Genomic DNA, 17924 nt, shown 5'->3' on the forward strand with positions numbered 1-17924 from the left:
CTTGTCAGCTGGGTGACTTGGGGCAAGTCACTTCACTTCTCTGGGCCTCACTTCCTCATCTGTAAAATGGGGGTTAAGATTGCGAGCGCCGCGTGGGACAGCTTGATCACTTCGTATCCTCCCCAGCGCTTAGAACAGTGTTTTGCAAATAGGAAGCGCTTAATAAATACCAAAATTATTATTATTATGACTGACTGAGTATGATTGACTGATTGAGTCTGACTGACTGACTGCCCCCCTCTCTTTCCTCTCCCCCTCGTCCCCCTCTCCATCCCCCCATCTTACCCCCTTCCCTTCCCCACAGCACCTGTATATATGTATATATGTTTGTACATATTTATTACTCATCAACATCATCAATCGTATTTATTGAGCGCTTACTATGTGCAGAGCACTGTACTAAGCGCTTGGGAAGTACAAATTGGCGACATATAGAGACAGTCCCTACCCAACGGTGGGCTCACAGTCTAAAAGGGGGAGACAGAGAACAAAACCAAACATACTAACAAAATAAAATAAGTAGAATAGATATGTACAAATAAAATAGAGTAATAAATATGTGCAAACATATATACATATATACAGGTGCTGTGGGGAAGGGAAGGAGGTAAGATGGGGGGGATGGAGAGGGGGACGAGGGGGAGAGGAAGGAAGGGGCTCAGTCTGGGAAGGCCTCCTGGAGGAGGTGAGCTCTCAGCAGGGCTCTATTTACTCTATTTATTTTACTTGTACATATCTATTCTATTTATTTTATTTTGTTAGTATGTTTGTTAGTATGTTTGGTTTTGTTCTCTGTCTCCCCATTTTAGACTGTGAGCCCACTGTTGGGTAGGGACTGTCTCTATCTGATGCCAATTTGTACTTCGCAAGCGCTTAGTCCAGTGCTCAGCACACAGTAAGCGCTCAATAAATACGATGGATGATGATGATGTCTCTCGATGATGCCAATTGGTACTTCCCAAGCGCTTAGTCCAGTGCTCTGCACACAGTAAGCGCTCAATAAATACGACTGATGATGACTGACTGACTGACTGAAAGGTATGCGCGCGCAGCGGCAGGCCGGGCCTCCTCAGAGGACTCGGTTTCCCAGCGGCCCCCGCGGCGGCGACAGGGCGCGAGGCGCGGGGGGACCGGAAGTCACGTGACGGGGGGGTCAGTTGGGGCGGCGGCGATGGCTGTGGAGACGCTGTCCCCGGACTGGGAGTTTGACCGCGTCGACGACGGCTCGCAGAGTAAGGGGCGGCGGGGGCCGGATCGAACCGGATCGGACCGGATCGGACCGGACACCCTGTCAGACGGAGGAGGATGGGCGGGGGGAATAATGATAATAACCATGGCATTTATTAAGCGCTTACCATGCGCAAAGCGCTGTGGGGACGTTACAAGGCGATCAGGTTGTCCCACAGGGGGGGCTCACAGTCTTCATCCCCATTTTACATATTTATCACCTTATTTATTTATTTATTTTACTTGTACATCTCTATTCCATTTATTTTATTTTGTTAGCATGTTTGGTTTTGTTCTCCGTCTCCCCCTTCTAGACTGTGAGCCCAGTGTTGGGTTCTCTAGATGATGCCAATTGGTACTTCCCAAGCGCTTAGTCCAGTGCTCTGCACACAGTCAGCCCTCAATAAATACGATTGGTGATGACGATTTTACAGATGAGGTCACTGAGGCCCAGAGAATAATAATAATAATGACGGTGTTTATTAAGTGCTTACTTATGCACTGTCCTAAGCCCTGAAGATGAGAGGTGCCACAGAGAAGGGAAGAGACTTGCCCAAAGTCACCCAGCTGACAGTTGGCGGAGGCGGGATTCGAACCCATGACCTCTGACTCCAAAGCCCGGGCTCCTTCCACTGAGGTCGCTGAGGCCCAGAGAATATTATCAATCAGTCAATCAATCAGTCGTATTTATTGAGCGCTTACTGTGTGCAGAGCACTGGACTAAGCGCTTGGGAAGTCCAAGTTGGCAATATATAGCGACAGTCCCTTCCCAACAATCAATCAATCAATCAGTTGTATTTATTGAGCGCTTACTGTGTGCAGAGTACTGGACTAAGCGCTTGGGAAGTCCAAGTTGGCAACATCTAGAGACGGTCCCTACCCAACAGTGGGCTCACAGTCTAAAAGGGGGAGACAGAGAACAAAACCAGACATACTAACAAAATAAAATAAGTAGAATAGATAGGTACAAGCAAAATAAATAAATAAATAAATAGAGTAATAAATCTGTACAAACATGTATATATTATCATCATCGTCAGTCGTATTTATTGAGTGCTTACTGTGTGCAGAGCACTGGACTAAGCGCTTGGGAAGTCCAAGTTGGCAACATATAGTGACAGTCCCTACCCAACAGTGGGCTCACAGTCTAAAAGGGGGAGACGGAGAACAAAACCAAACATACTAACAAAATAAAATAAATAGAATAGATATGTACAAGTAAAATAAATAAATAACTAGAGTAATAAATCTGTACAAACGTATATACATGTATACAGGTGCTGTGGGGAAGGGAAGGAGGTAAGATGGGGGGGATGGCGAGGGGGAGAGGAAGGAAGGGGCTCAGTCTGGGAAGGCCTCCTGGAGGAGGTGAGCTCTCAGTAGGGCCTTGAAGAGAGGTTCCACAGAGAAGAGAAGTGACTTGCCCAAAGTCACCCAGCTGACAGTTGGCGGAGCTGGGATTCGAACCCATGACCTCTGACTCCAAAGCCCGGGCTCCTTCCACTGAGGTCACTGAGGCCCAGAGAATAATTATTATATTATATATATGAATATATGTATATTCATTGTAATAATGATGGTATTCATTCAGCGCTTACTGTGTGCAAAGCACTGTTCCAAGCACTGAAAATGAGAGGTTCTACAGAGAAGGGAAGTGACTTGCCCAGAGTCACCCAGCTGACAATTGGCGGAGCCGGGATTCGAACCCATGACCTCTGACTCCAAAGACCGGGCTCTTTACGTTGAGGTCACTGAGGCCCAGAGAATAATTATTATATTATATATATGAATATATATATTCATTATAATGATAATGGTATTAAGCGCTTACTGTGTGCAAAGCACTGTTCTAAGCGCTGAAAATGAGAGGTTCCACAGAGAAGGGAAGTGATTTGCCCAAAGTCACCCAGCTGACAGTTGGCGGAGCTGGGATTCAAACCCATGACCTCTGACTCCAAAGCCCGGGCTCCTTCCACTGAGGTCACTGAGGCCCAGAGAATAATAATAATGATGGTATTTATTAAGCGCTTATTGTGTGCATAGCACTGTGCTAAGCGCTGAAAATGAGAGGTTCTACAGAGAAGGGAAGTGACTTGCCCAAAGCCACCCAGCTGACAGTTGGTGGAGCCGGGATTCGAACCCATGACCTCTGACTCCAAAGCCCGGGCTCTTTCCACTGAGCCACGCTGCTTCCCCGTTATTATTAATAATAATAATGATGGCATTTGTTAAGCGCTTATAATAATAATAATGTATTATTGACAATTGGCAGAGCCGGGATTAGAACCCATGACCTCTGACTCCAAAGCCCGGGCTCTTTACACTGAGCCATGCTGCTTCTCCACTATGTGCCAAGCACTGTTCTAAGTGCTGGGGAGGTTACAAGGTGCTCAGGTTGTCCCACGGGGGGCTCACAGCCTTCATCCCCATTTTCCAGATGAGGGAACTGAGGCACAGAGAAGTTAAGTGGCTTGCCCAAGGTCGCACAGCTAAGTGGCGGAGCTGGGATTCGAACCCATGACCTCCGACTCCCAAGCCCGGGCTCTTTCCACTGAGCCACACTGCTGCTGGGCGGAGGGCGGCCAGGGTCCTCCGCTCCCACCGGACTCCACACCTGCCGGTCCCCTCCAAGGGGGGAGCCCTGCCCTCGCCCTCCCGGCCCCCCATTCATTCATTCATTCATTCATTCAGTCGTCTTGATTGAGCACTGACTGTGTTCAGAGCACTGGACTAAGCGCTTGGGAACTACAGATCGACAACATATAGAGAAGGTCCCTATAATAATGATAATAATGATGATGGCATTTAATAAGTGCTTACTGTTATGTGCAAAGCACCGTTCTAAGCGCTTGGGGAGGTTACAAGGCCATCAGGTTGCCCACAGGGGGCTCACAGTCTTCATCCTCATTTTACAGATGAGGGAACTGAAGCACAGAGAAGTGAAGTGACTTACCCAAAGTCACACAGCTGACAAGTGGTGGAGCTGGGATTTGAACCCATGGCCTCTGACTCCAAAGCCCGTACTCTTTCCACTGAGCCATGCTGCTTCTCTACCCTACCCAACAACGGACTCACAGGCTAGACTGTCTCTCCCTTCCCTTCCCCCCGGGAGGGATAATTCATTTATTCATCCAATCATATTTATTGAGTGCTTACTAAGTGCAGAACACTGGGCTGAGTGCTTGGGAAGTACAAGTCGATAATAATAATAATAATGATGATATTAAGTGCTTACTATGTGTCTAGCACTTCTAAGCGCTGGAGTAGATACAAGGTGATCAGGTTGTCCCATGTGGGGCTCACAGTCTTCATCCCCATTTTCCAGATGAGGTCACTGAGGCACAGAGAAGTGAAGTGACCTGCCCAAAATCACACAGCTGATAAGTGGCAGAGTAGAGATTGGAACCCACAACCTCTGACTCCCAAGCCCGTGTTTTTTCCACGAAACCATGCTGTACTAAGCACTTGGAAAAGTACAACAATGAACAGTGACATTCCCTGCACTGTTCTAAGCGCTTGGGAGACTCCATAACAATGTAGTTAGCTGACACATTTCCTATCCATAAACGAGTTTACAGGCTACAGGAGGAGAAAGACATTAATATAGATAAGCAATTTATAATGTATAATTTAAAGATCTAAGTGCTGTGGGGTTTAGGGGTTGGGGGGGAGAGAAGTGTCAAATGTGCCAGGAAGAGGAGTTTCAGTGAATGATCTTGTGCTGTGATTTTATTCACTAAATTGGCAGTTGTGTAAAATTGAAGAAACTTAGAATGGGTAGTGTTGTTTTTCTTCTCCTTTTCTGAATCCTCTTTTCTCAGTGCTCCAAGAAGCAAGCTGCCTTTTTCCATACCTTGTAGCACTTGGGCAGCACTCCAGTTCTCCGGATTCCCAATTAAGTATGACAATAGCAACTGAAAACTGCTTTCATTTCTCAGTTGGGCCCACCTTCTTTGAGATTGTTTCTTCATTTACCAGGAATTAGTTATCTGATTGTGAAAGAAGTCTTAAAATATACACATAGGTTCCGCAGTTGCTTCCTTTTTTCTTTTTCTTGTGACATTGCCCACGACAAAGAACAAACTCCCCCCTGGAATGAATTTTGGTTGAAAATGGCGACTTTTTTCTCTCACCTTCTTCCTCCACTATCTCCCATTTGATACATTTGTTAATGCTTCTTTTATTTTTCTCCTCTCACTCTCTTTAGGCTAGTATTGTGTAAATGAGAAAGTAAAATGTATTTTTGGGTAATGAGAAAATTGCCTGCAGTTTCTAGGGCTACAAGAAAGGAATGAATCTCTTAGCTTTTTTGTACTTATATTTTCCACTAGATTAAGAACATTTCAAAATTGACCATTTTTGAAGGAGAGTGGCCAAATCAATAGTTTTTTTTTGGCGGGGGGCGGGGGGGTTGGTTTAAATTCCACTTTGAAGAATCTTTTCTATGTATATATTATAAATCATTTATTTATATTAATCTCTGTCTCCCCCTCTAGACTGTAAACTCATTGTAGGCAGGGAATCTGTCTACAAACTCGATTGTATTGTACTCTCCCAAGTGCTTAGTAATTCAGTTCAATGGTATTTAAGTGCGTACAGTGTGCAGACTCTTTTAGACTGTGAGCCCACTGTTGGGTAGGGACTGTCTCTATATGTTGCCAATTTGTACTTCCCAAGTGCTTAGTACAGTGCTCTGCACATAGTAAGCGCTCAATAAATACGATTGATTGATTGCAGAACACTGTACTAAGTTTTTGGGAGAGTACGGTATAACAATTAACAATAAGTGGAGAAGCAGTGTGGCTCAGTGGAAAGAGCCCGGGTTTGGGAGTCCGAGGTCATGGGTTCTAATCCCAGCTCCACCACTTGTCAGCTGTGTGACTTTGGGTAAGTCACTTCACTTCTCTGGGCCTCAGTTCCCTCATCTGTAAAATGGGGATTAAACCTGTGAGCCCCATGTGGGACAACCTGATCACCATGTATTCCCCCCCCCCCCCCATCACTTAGAACAGTGCTTTGCACATAGTAAGTGCTTAACAAATACCATCATTATTATTATTATAAACAGACACATTCCCTTCCCAGGGCTCTGCACACAGTAAGCACTCAAACACCACTGATGATGATGGCGATGATGTTAGAGAAGCAGCATGGCTCAGTGGAAAGAGCCCGGGCTTGAGAGTCAGAGGTCGTAGGTTCTAATCCTGGCCCCGCTACTTGTCAGCTGTGTGACTTTGGGCAAGTCACTTCACTTCTCTGTGCCTCAGTTACCTCATCTGCAAAATGGAGATTAAAACTGTGAGCCCCCCATGGGACACCTGATCACCTTGTAACCTCCCCAGTGCTTAAAACAGTGCTTTGCACATAGTAAGTGCTTATCAAATGCCATCATTATTATTGATAGCTCCAAACAAGTCACTTCACTTCTCTGGGCCTCAGTTCCCTCATCTGTAAAATGGGGATTAAGACTGTGAGCCCCACGTGGGACAACCTGATCACCTTGTATCCCTCCAGCGCTTAGAACAGTGCTTTGCACATAGTAAGTGCTTAACAAATGCCATCATCATTATTATTATTATCACTTATGTCACAGATTGTCTAAAATAGATGTTAGTAAACTGAGTTGCATACTCAGTTCACCCAGAAAATCACAAGTGAAACAAAGTGGATCTCAGTTTACTTCATTAGTATTCTAATATGGTTTCTGTATTTCAGTTTACGAAAATGAGGTATGGTTAAACTTGATTGCATAATAAAGTACATGAGCAGTTACTATAGGCTTCATATTAAGGGGAACTGTAGATTGGGTAATGAAACTAGCTTGCTCTAAAATTTACACTTTGAAGTAGTTATATGGTATAGGCAAAAATACTGTAGCAAACTGTACTTTGTGGAGTGGAATTGCCGTCAAGGCTTGGAAATAATTGCCCCAGGGCCTATTTCAGGGCCTAGGGAGCCCCATAAATGCCAGTAGTTTGTCTCAGGAAGTCCAGGCTTTTTAGGAGTTCCACTAGTATAGAGCCTCTTGGAAAGTATCCAAACTTCTGAGTTTAGAACTTTGAGAATACATATTTGTGAATGTGGCTAGCTACCACTGGTCATTTTCTAAATTCTGGGATTCAGGGGACCTGGGGCCCTAGATTATTCCATCATGAAACATATTTTTAAAATGTTTCAGAACTTGCTCTTCATTAATCAGCCCATCAATCTATGGTATTTATTGAACACTTACCGTGTGCAGAATGTTGTACTAAGCACTTGGGAAAGTATATTATAGAGTAGGTTGACACAATCCCTGCTCACAAGAATCTTAGAGACTGGGGGAGATAAATGTTAAATTTAATTGCAGATATAAATTCTGTTAGGCTGGGAGAGGGGTGAATATCAAAGGCCAGTAATACCAGTGCTGTGGCCAGGTTTATAGACTTCTTCGCTTTCCCTTTAAATACTTCTTTACTTTGTCAAATTTTTGTAATTTTTCCCTTTGTACTTTAATCAGTTGCATTTATTGAGTGCTTAATGTGTGCAGATCACTCTACTAAGCACTTGAGTATAATATAACAGGACTGGTAGACACATTCCCTGCCCACAAGGAGTTTACAATCTAGAGGGTGAGACAGACTTTAAAGTAAATTTCAGAAATGTACTTAAGTACTGTGGGGCAAGTTGCTCCTCACCCTTACCTCACCCACCACTTCCTCCATATAGATTTGTTCTTTGGACTTGAAAAATGATGCCACTGGGATTCCAACGGCAGATGGGAGTTTTTGTTGCTACCTGTTCTGTTTTATTGTCCTCTCCCAAGCCCTTAGTACAATGCTCTGTACATAGTAAATGCTTAATAAATACCATTGATTAATTGATTTACTGAGGTAGTCTTTTCTGTACTACCCATAGAAATATAGTAGGGCAATTTTTAGCTGGTTCTTCCATTGGGGTGAGCAGGCTATCCTTAAGAAAGGCTGCTTAGGCACCAACTGTTAGTAATGGTAGTTTTGCTGCCGAATAGTAATGTAGAGCTTAGAGCCAAATAGTAGAGCTTACCTGTAGACTGTAAGCTCACTGTGGGCAGGGAATGTTTCTGCTAATTCTTTTGTATTTGTACTCTCCAAAGGGCTTAGAACAGTGCTCTGAAAGTAGTAAGTGCTCAATAAATACCACTGATTGATTGGCACCTAATAATAATAATGGTATTTAAGCGCTTACTATGTGCCAGGCACTGTTCTAAGCGGTGGAGTAGGTACAAGGTAATCAGGTTGTCCCACGTGGGGCTCACAGTCTTAATCCCCATTTTACAGATGAGGTAACTGAGGCACAGAGAAGTTAAGTGACTTCCCCAAAGTCACACAGTTGGTAAGTGGCAGAGCAGGGATTAGAACCCACGACCCCTGACTCCCAAGCCCGTGCCATTTCCACTAAGCCACACTGTTTTATTTAGCCTAAATATCAATATTGGGCATCCCACTTAAGTCGGACTTGAGGTTCTGGGAAGAGGACAGGAAAAAGGATTGCTTTCTGCCTGCAAGATAGACATTTGATTTGTTTTTCTACTGTAATGATGATTATGGTGAATCGTCAGTACTCTTGTCCATCCTACATGTAGCCAACAGCTGGCAGGGCAGTCGGTGCAGTGTGGCTACGGAGTGGAATTTATCTGAGGGCTCCCCAACAGGAGATATTACTGTGTTCTTACATATTTTGCAAGCCATTATTGAGGGTGAAACTTGAGATGGCCATACTATGGACTGGGGCTCTTTTTTTTTCATTTGGCATTTGTTTATTATACATACATATATACATCATGCATGTGAACTCAACCATTTCTTGCTATTAACTGGATAGAGAAAAATGAACTGGGGTTGCAGTGTGGCAGAGGGAGGGAGCAATTGAAGTAGGGTTAGACAAGAATGAAGAGGGAAAGGGATGAGAAAGATGAGTGGGAGAGATAGGTAAAGAAGAGAAGAAGGAAGGAGAGAAAGAGGAAAGGTAGGGGAGAGAAAAATAGAAGGGGACCTGTCTGGCAGGGCCAGTTCAGCTGCTTAGCTTGGCAGCAGCTGTTATCACTAAAGAGGGAGGAAGCGGCAATTGAAGAGGAGACTCCATTGCCTTCTGGCTTCTTCCTCCTCTCTGTTGCCCTGTTTCTTCCTCCTCTCTGTTGCCCTGTTTCTGCTTTCTCCATTATAGTCCAAGGCTTCTCTCCCATCCACTGACTTAAAAGAGGGATGAAAATGTTTCCTCCTGGGGGCCTTTTGGAAGCCTGATAGAACCCAAAAGTGATACTGTCCCCCTCATGTCAGAGCATCTGATCATTTTATTGATGTACCCATAATTGCCCAGTGCTCTTAACCAGACTTTTTGGCTCATGAGAAGGGGGAAGAATTCTTAGTCATGTAAAGATCCCAAGCAATTTCTTATAGCAATTTAATGGACAGAACCCTGAGACTTTTAAGATACTGGAAAGGTTTTACTTGTAGCATGTGTTTCTAAAAGCTGTTTGTTTACTTTGCATGAATTTAGGCTTGTGACATTCTGCCATACATGAACTTCTACCTTCTGGAAATCTAGGTATATTAGAACTGATGGGCAAGAAAGCATCCCTTCCAAATCAAGAGAACATAGCAGCCAATGACACAATGCTTTAAATTCTTTATGCAGTAAATCCTGAAGTTGCTTTTGAGAGTCCTGATAAAACATGTTCTTAACAAATGTATTTTAATGTGTGACAAATACTGTATTGCAATGTACTTTTAGAAATTCATGCGGAAGTCCAGCTGAAAAATTACGGGAAGTTTCTCGAGGAGTACACTTCTCAGCTGAGAAGGATTGAAGATGCCCTGGATGATTCGATTGGAGATGTTTGGGATTTCAACTTTGATCCCATAGCACTGAAGGTCTGATTGAATGTTTTTGTTTTGGGCTTCTTTTGTTACATGCCAAATATCTAGCAAGTCAGGTATTTGAAAATTCATTGACCCTTTTGATTGGAGGAAATCTTGAGAAGTTATTTAATCTGTTGCTTATAGGTAGTCAGAATAACCCTCATCTTGTAACTTATCTTACTAGAATGGTTGATCCTTTTCTAAAAGTTTCCCTTCTTGGAATGTTTTATAACCTCCACTAGTAACCACTAGGTATCTCATGTTCTTTTCAGACAGTAAGGCTCTCCTAATCTCTGCATTCAATCCTTTTAGCTGTTAATCATTCCTTGTCTCGTATCTGTCTTCCTTTATTTATCATTCCTTTCATTATCTTCTCTCTCTGCTGTCTCCAGGTCTTTTGTGACCCTGTCAAATTGGAACCATTACTGTTCTATCAAATTACCTCCTTCTGTTCTTTTTAAATCCCTCCTCTGTCCCCTTCATGCCTACTCACTGCCTCCCTAAGCAGCATAGCCAGAAACCATTGAACAAAGGACAGCCAGAATCTTTTCAATAAGCCGTAAACAATTGTCCTTATACACTGTATTGAAGTTCCTCATCCAACTCTGAACTCCAGTCTTCCTTGTGTTTTTCTGTTTCATCTCTGAAAATTAAGGTCAGGGGCTTGGTACAGTAGGGAGTGTCAGATCCAATTCTGTAGTCTATACTATGTCAGCATGCTCTGTGTGCTCAGTATTTTGTTCACACCAGCATTTTATTAGATGCCCAATGTTGTGCTTTACATTTTAGGTTGTAAGTGCTTTTGCTCTTAATAGCTTTTTTGTTTTTTGAATAGCTTTTGCCTTACGAGCAGTCCTCTCTATTGGAACTCATAAAGACAGAAAACAAGGTAAAACTACATTAGTTAAAATACTTTTTCCATAAAAATTTTTAGACAATGTGTTAATAGTCTTATAAATATTTGTTCTTTTCCTCTCAATAAATCTAGGTTCTCAACAAAGTCATTACCGTGTATGCAGCTTTATGTTGTGAAATCAAGAAGTTGAAACATGAGGTAATTTGTGAGTGTTTTGCTTTTATATTGTAAGTGGTTAAAATATTGGTTTGGAAAGCTGTGGGTTCGTTTTAGCTTTGAATCTAAATTAGGAACTTACATATGCAGTCCACTGTTTGTGGCCCTCTGCCCCATCTTTGCTTTGCATTTCTGGTGTAGAGGATTTGGGCCAATTATACTGAAGGGTTGAGAGGAAGAGGAGAAGCAGTATGACCTAGTGGATAGAGACCGGGCCTGGGAGTTGGAAGGAACTGAGTTTTGCTCCTGGCACTGCCACTTGTCTGCAGTGTGACCTTGGGCCAGTCACTTCAGTTCTCTGTTACCTCAGTTACCTCATCTGTAAAATGGGGATAAAGATTGTGAGCTCCATGTAGGACAGGGACTGTGTCCAACCTGATTATCTCGTATGTACTGCAGTACTTAGAAAAAGTGCGTGACACATAGTAAGTGCTTAACAAATACCATAAAAAAAGCAAGAAATACCTTAAGAAAAGCAGTAACAAACTTTTAACTTAAATTGCCTGAGAATAACCACATGCAGATTTTGTGAAAGTACCAAGTATAGCATCCTCAAATATTTATTTGTGGCCCTTCTAGGAATCTCATACCTATGCATGTGACATTCTGGAAAATTTTAGTCAAGGCAGTTGATTTACTTAATGGAGACTTTGTTATTTTCATTGGGGAAAAAATGCTTTTTTCTTTTTTTACAGGCTGAAACTAAATTTTACAATGGTCTCTTGTTTTATGGAGAAGGAGGTAAATTCTGTTACATTAAAATACTATTGTGGCAAGATTTTTTGCCAACTTGTACTTCCCAAGCGCTTAGTACAGTGCTGTGCACACAGCGCTCAATAAATACGATTGAATGAATGAATGAATGATTTTTCATCAATATTGGGTTAAAGCAATGTAGGCAGATTGAGTTAACATAAACTGCTAATTTCATATCCTGGCTCACTGCCAGTAGGTTAAACAGTTGTAGGGTAGAGACCGTCTGGACATCCAAGCAATTAACTTGTCTAAAACCATAGAAATTTGATTAGTAATCTTTTTACAAAGTCATCTTTTAAAAGCTTTTGAAACTAAATGAGTGTTTTCATTGAATTGGATTGTTAATAAATACTATAGATCTGTTTACTTTTTGATTTGTTTTTAAGAAAGATTTGGTAAAAATAACCATAGAGGGCTTGAAAATTATTACTGCATTTGACAATGTATATTTTAAAAAGAACGCAATATCTTATTTTATGTTCTCATTATAGCTGACAGACTTCTCAAAATCAGTGAAATCACTAATGGCTCTTCTTGCTTTTTTAAGGCACAGATTCCAGCATGGTGGAAGGGGATTGCCAAATTCAAATGGGAAGATTTGTCTCATTTCTACAGGTAACAGACCTTTGACGTGCCATTCAGCCTTGTGCTTTGAAGTTTCATAATTGCTCTTTATTTTTAGAGAACCTTTTAATGATGTAGCCACTCATTTGTCTCACTGCTTCAGTTGTATCCATTGAATTCATACTACACCCTGCTGCCGGGATCATTTTTCTCAAACATCTTTCTACATCTGTCTTCCCACTCCTGTTAAACATCCAACGGCCATTGCCTTCCAGTCCACATCAAACAAATTTTTGACCATTGGCTCTAAAGAATTGAATCTGATCACTCCTTATTGTATATCCATTCTCTTCTTCCACTAGACCTTACGTCTATACTCTTCATTCCTCTCGTTTCATTCCACCCTGTTTTGAATGTGAGCTGAATTTTGTAGCTGTTAGAAAAATATAATCAATATAATTGTGGAAAAAAAAAACAAAACCTAATTTGAAGAAAACTGAATAAATGGGTAATGCTCTAATCAGGAATATGTGGGTCATTTAGGTTTAGAATAACTTTGTTTTAAATTGAAACTTCTCATTTTTAGCGAAGTATTTGTCTTTGGGCAAAGAACAATCAATGCAGAGCTCTTTTGCAAAACAGTACAGCATTTTATACCTTAAACTGCCACCTCAAATAATAATAATAATTGTGGTATTTGCTAAGTGCCTACTGTGTGCTAAGCACTGTGCTAAGTCTTGGGGTAAATACAGGATAATCAGATCAGACACAATCCCTTTCTCACCTGGGGTTTCCCACAGTTTTAAGGAGAGGGAGAATAGACAGTTAACCCCCGTTTCACAGATGAGGAAACTGAGGCACAGAGCTTTTAAGTGACCTGACCAAGGTTACGCAGCAGGCGGGTGGCGGAGGCAGGATGAGAATCTAGGTCTTCTGACTCCCCCAGTGGTTTTCCCACTAGACCACACTACTTCTACTTTTAAAACATCTTTGCACTAACACAGCTAATCTCTAATTTCAGGAGCTGTCTTGTTTTATTACCCGATGCTATGAAGTGGTGATGAATGTAGTCCATCAGCTGGCTGCCCTCTATACTAGCAACAAGTAAGATTTGCAGAAATATCATTGTTTATGTAGTACGAGGGGATAAAATCGTTCTTGGACTGAAATATGTGGTGAAGTAAAATAAATCTTAGCTTGGTTTAGAAAGTGAAAATGTCATTGAGATGTTTTTATTTTTAACTTTTAAGTCTAGCTCATCCATTAGGGACTTGGAACAAAAATTTTAACTAATTGACAAAGTCAGCATATTTCTAGGAGAGATTTTGCCATTTGTCTGTGGGCAGAAAGAGTATGTGAAGAAATGGGGAGGATGGAGAAATAGATTGAGTGGTTGGTTTCAGGATCCTGTTCTACAGAGGGCTCAGGGGATTATTTCTCTCTGTGATGGGCATAACTTAAATTCTTGTGTAGCGTAAGCAGTGGCTGCCCATGAGTAAGGGAATAGTGGGGGCCATATGGTTGTTGTGGGACCCACATAGTTGTTGTGGGCCCCAACCTCATAAGCCTTTTTTTTGAAAGCTGACCCTCAAGAAAACAAGAAGATGGCATGGCATTGTGCAGAATGGCTTTGCCTGTCCATTGGGATTCCTGTATTTTTTCACATGGGTCTGCTTCCCACCGCCCAGCAGGGAACAGTCATGTACTGTGGGGAAATGTGTCTGCTGACTCCTGTTCAGAATACTGTACATAACGGTTGGGAGAGTACAATATAACAGAGTTGGTAGATACATGCTCAATCAGTGGTATTTATTGAGCACTTATTGTGTGCTGAGCACCATCCCAGGAGCGTGGGAGAGTGCAATACAGTAGAGTTAGTAAGCACTTTCCCTGCTCACAAGGAGCTCACCCTACTGGCTTAAAATGCAGATAATTTAAAATGAAGTTGTCTTTGACAAGTGTGTTTGTTCTTTTTGTTTCAGGATTGCACCCAAAATAATAGAGACAACTGGAGTTCACTTTCAGGTAGGAACAGTTTTAAGAAACTTGATTATTTTTATAAGATTTTACAATTTTTAGCATATTTTTCTTTTATGGTTATACGTACATCTACTTTGAAAAAAAACCTCAATTCCAAGTTAAATTGTTTTATCTAAGGAGAAAAAGAGTTAAATCAATCCTTTCTTATTGTAGGATCAATTTGAGTCGCATTATAAATCTGAAATAAAAACATTTATTTTACTATAGCCTGACTAAGGCTACTAATAACCACTGAGGTTTTTTGGACAGACTGTGTATGAGCATCTGGGAGAACTTCTAACTGTTTTACTCACATTGGATGAAATTATTGACAACCATGCCACATTGAAAGACCACTGGACCATGTACAAAAGGTGGGTCAAAAAATGAATATTTCTATAAAATAATGAAGTACGTATTTCCATAACTCTTTAGACTAACTCCAAAAGAGCTTGAGTCTACATGCCGTTATGAATTTTATCTTTATTTGGATATTACTAAAATTCACATTGTATCCTAGTGCCGTGAGCCAGATTTTACGTGGCATTTTCACTGTTTAAAACTTTGTCACTATAAACTTTTCCTCAATTTTCACATTGCCTTTCTCTTCACCCCCTTCACTGTTGCCCTATCAGATCTTTTACTTCAGCCCTGGTTGAATCATCTTCAAATTTCATTTTACTTTCCCCTCTGCTTGCTTTTTCCTTCTCGCTTTTGCTTTCCACGCTCGTCCCCTCTATTTTTCCTCCTGATCCGTAAGCCCACTTCGTGCCCCTCCTCCTATGCCCCTATATTTTAATTTAACTGTACTTGTTTCCTGTACATTTCTTTCTGCGACCAATACGACAGAGTGCCGGTGCTGTATCATAGCACCATCAACAATGTCTGTTCTGATTTTTGCCTTTCGTGATAGCTAATTGTTTTTTTGGATTCTGGCTGTGCTTGTACACTTTTAAAACACCTTTAAGTGGTTCATCAGTCAAAAGAACTGCACTTCTTGGGGCTTTGCCCTGGTAGGCATTCCCTTACTTCTGGTTGTTACATCCCTCCACCCTTGGGAGGTGTCCATATTTTAACGGGAATGGGTCCTGCGTATAATAAAGTCCCCAGCACTTCACAATATGCTGAATCCCTGCCTGCTCACTGACTCATTGCACTCTGTGCCCCAGCAGATATACGGCTGGAAGGAGTGAGAGAGAGCAAGTCGGCCTGCACAAACCACTCTCACTAGTCACTTCTGTCCCACAGGTTCTTAGTCGTGACACCTTTGTGACGAGCGAGGCTTGTCCAGCGTTCTCAACAGGAGAGCCCATCCATATATCTGTTTCTTTCCACTAGCTGTTTTCTTAGCTTCTTCTTTCCGTCTGTTTTCTTGAAGTCCTCTACACTCTTGCCCTCAGTTTCCATCAGGTTTTTGTTTTTGTTTTTTTTTGGTGTGGTCCTTTTTGTCCCTTTTTCTGTCCCTTCCCAGCCTCTGCACCTTTTGTACACTTTTTCCTGTTGCACCTCTTCACCTCCCCCTTTCTTTCTTCCTTGATTTTGATTTTCAGGTTTTTGGGGCCCTTCTTTTCTGGTTCTCCACATGCTGTGCCCTTCTTATGAGATTGTTTCTATCAGAACCATTTTGTTCATTCTGGCCTCTCATAAGAACAAAAGCAATATTATACTGGCTTAGGCCAGCCACCGACCAGCTGTTATTTTGTCTCTGGCAGTGGTACAAAAGGATGCCTGGAGAAAGTGTCCCCATTTTAATACTCATTCACATAGGAACATTCCATCTAAACATTCCTAAGTTCTCTCCAGTAACCCATTATGGTCCTACTAACTCTTTCTGAGCCGCCTTCTAACCATTTTCCCCTTAGTAATCTCAACTTTTCTCACTAGTAACCCATCAGAGACTTCATCCACGAATTTGTCCTAGCCCTTATTAAACCTATTGATATCTTCTACCATCACAACTTCTTTTGTTAGATTAGACCTGCATGACAATTAATAGCTTGTTTTAGTTCATAATGCATCTCAGTGGATGCACAGTATACATTTAAGATAATGGAAAAAGGCGTCACAATTTCATTACATTTCTCGATAAATCGTACACTCAGTTATTCCACAACATATGTTTTGGATATAATATTTTTAGGGAATTAGGGAATGTTCTCCTGACAATGCAGGAGAACTAATTAAAGCATTCAGTCACCTTTCCCCCTCCTACCTCACCTTGTTGCTCTCTTACTATAATCCAGCCTGCACAGTTCGCTCCTCTAGTGCCAACCTATTCACTGTATCTTATTCTCATTTATCTTGTAACAGATCTCTCTCCCACATCCTACCTTTGGCCTGGAACCCTCTCCCTCTTTGTATCCGTCAGACAATTACTCCCCCCCACACCCATCTTCAAACTGTATTGAAGGCACATCTCCTCCAAGAGGCCTTCCCTGACTAAGCGCTCATTTCGTCTTCTCCTATTCCCTTTTGCATTGCCCATGAGCTTGGATTTGCTCCCTTAATTCACCCCTCCCTCAGCCCCACAGTACTTAAGTACATATCTGTAATCTATCTATATTAATGTCTATCTCCCCCTCTAGACTGCAAGCTCGTTGTGGGCAGGGAATGTGTCTGCCAACTCTGTTATATTGTACTCTCCCAAGCACTTAGTACAGAGCTCTACACACAGTAAGCACTCAATAAATACCATTGATTGATTGAATGTGTGTCTGTGGTTAGAAAGTGATGCAATGTCAGAATCATCAGTGGTGTTTATTGAGCACTTATTTTGTGCAGAACACTGTACTAAGTGCTCGGGGGAGTACAGTACAACATAGTTGGTAGGTACGATCCCTGCCCACGACAAGTTTACAGTCTAGAGGAAATGCTTGCATATGAAGCACCGTAAACACACATCTATCATGATAGAAAGTGATGAGATGTCAGAAGAAATGCCTATGTATACAGCACCAGGCAAGGAGAACATGCTATAGCACAGGTTTTCTTTAACATAGGGTTATCAGAAGCATAACCCCAGCATTAGAGGAAAACTGAGAGCATTCTAATTTATATTGCCAAAATGTCATCATCCTCAGTGGTGTTTGAGTACTTGCTGTGTGCTACCTGAAACCTGTGTTGTATTTTCACATTTTGTTGAGGAATCATGAATTTTCCATTTGATTTCATAACGTCTGAAATCAAGATTATAATAGAAACAGCTGAGGTGCTTTTAATTGAATCATGTTTATCTTACATAAGGTTACTAAAATCCGTCCATCACAACCCTTCAAAGTTTGGGATTCAAGAAGAAAAACTGAAGCCATTTGAAAAGTTTCTACTAAAGCTAGAAGGACAGTTGCTTGATGGAATGATTTTCCAGGTAAATCACCAAAATCATGTCAGTGTAGAACAAAATTCCTGGG

General features: G+C 41.8%; 1 protein-coding gene across 1 annotated transcript in view; it reads left to right on the forward strand.

Moving 5' to 3' along the window:
• Positions 1 to 1158: 1158 nt before the first annotated feature.
• WASHC4 (WASH complex subunit 4) overlaps positions 1159 to 17924 on the forward strand; it is a 49841-nt gene continuing 33075 nt past the window's right edge. The window contains exons 1-10 of the mRNA XM_038756161.1: positions 1159 to 1232; positions 9979 to 10118; positions 10942 to 10995; positions 11095 to 11160; positions 11874 to 11919; positions 12482 to 12549; positions 13520 to 13602; positions 14481 to 14523; positions 14788 to 14891; positions 17761 to 17881. Coding sequence (XP_038612089.1) covers positions 1172 to 1232; positions 9979 to 10118; positions 10942 to 10995; positions 11095 to 11160; positions 11874 to 11919; positions 12482 to 12549; positions 13520 to 13602; positions 14481 to 14523; positions 14788 to 14891; positions 17761 to 17881 — 786 coding nt within the window. The 5' untranslated portion in view covers positions 1159 to 1171. The remainder of the gene's footprint in view (positions 1233 to 9978; positions 10119 to 10941; positions 10996 to 11094; positions 11161 to 11873; positions 11920 to 12481; positions 12550 to 13519; positions 13603 to 14480; positions 14524 to 14787; positions 14892 to 17760; positions 17882 to 17924) is intronic.

Source organism: Tachyglossus aculeatus, chromosome 14 (genome assembly GCF_015852505.1).
Source record: "Tachyglossus aculeatus isolate mTacAcu1 chromosome 14, mTacAcu1.pri, whole genome shotgun sequence".
NCBI lineage: Eukaryota > Metazoa > Chordata > Mammalia > Monotremata > Tachyglossidae > Tachyglossus > Tachyglossus aculeatus.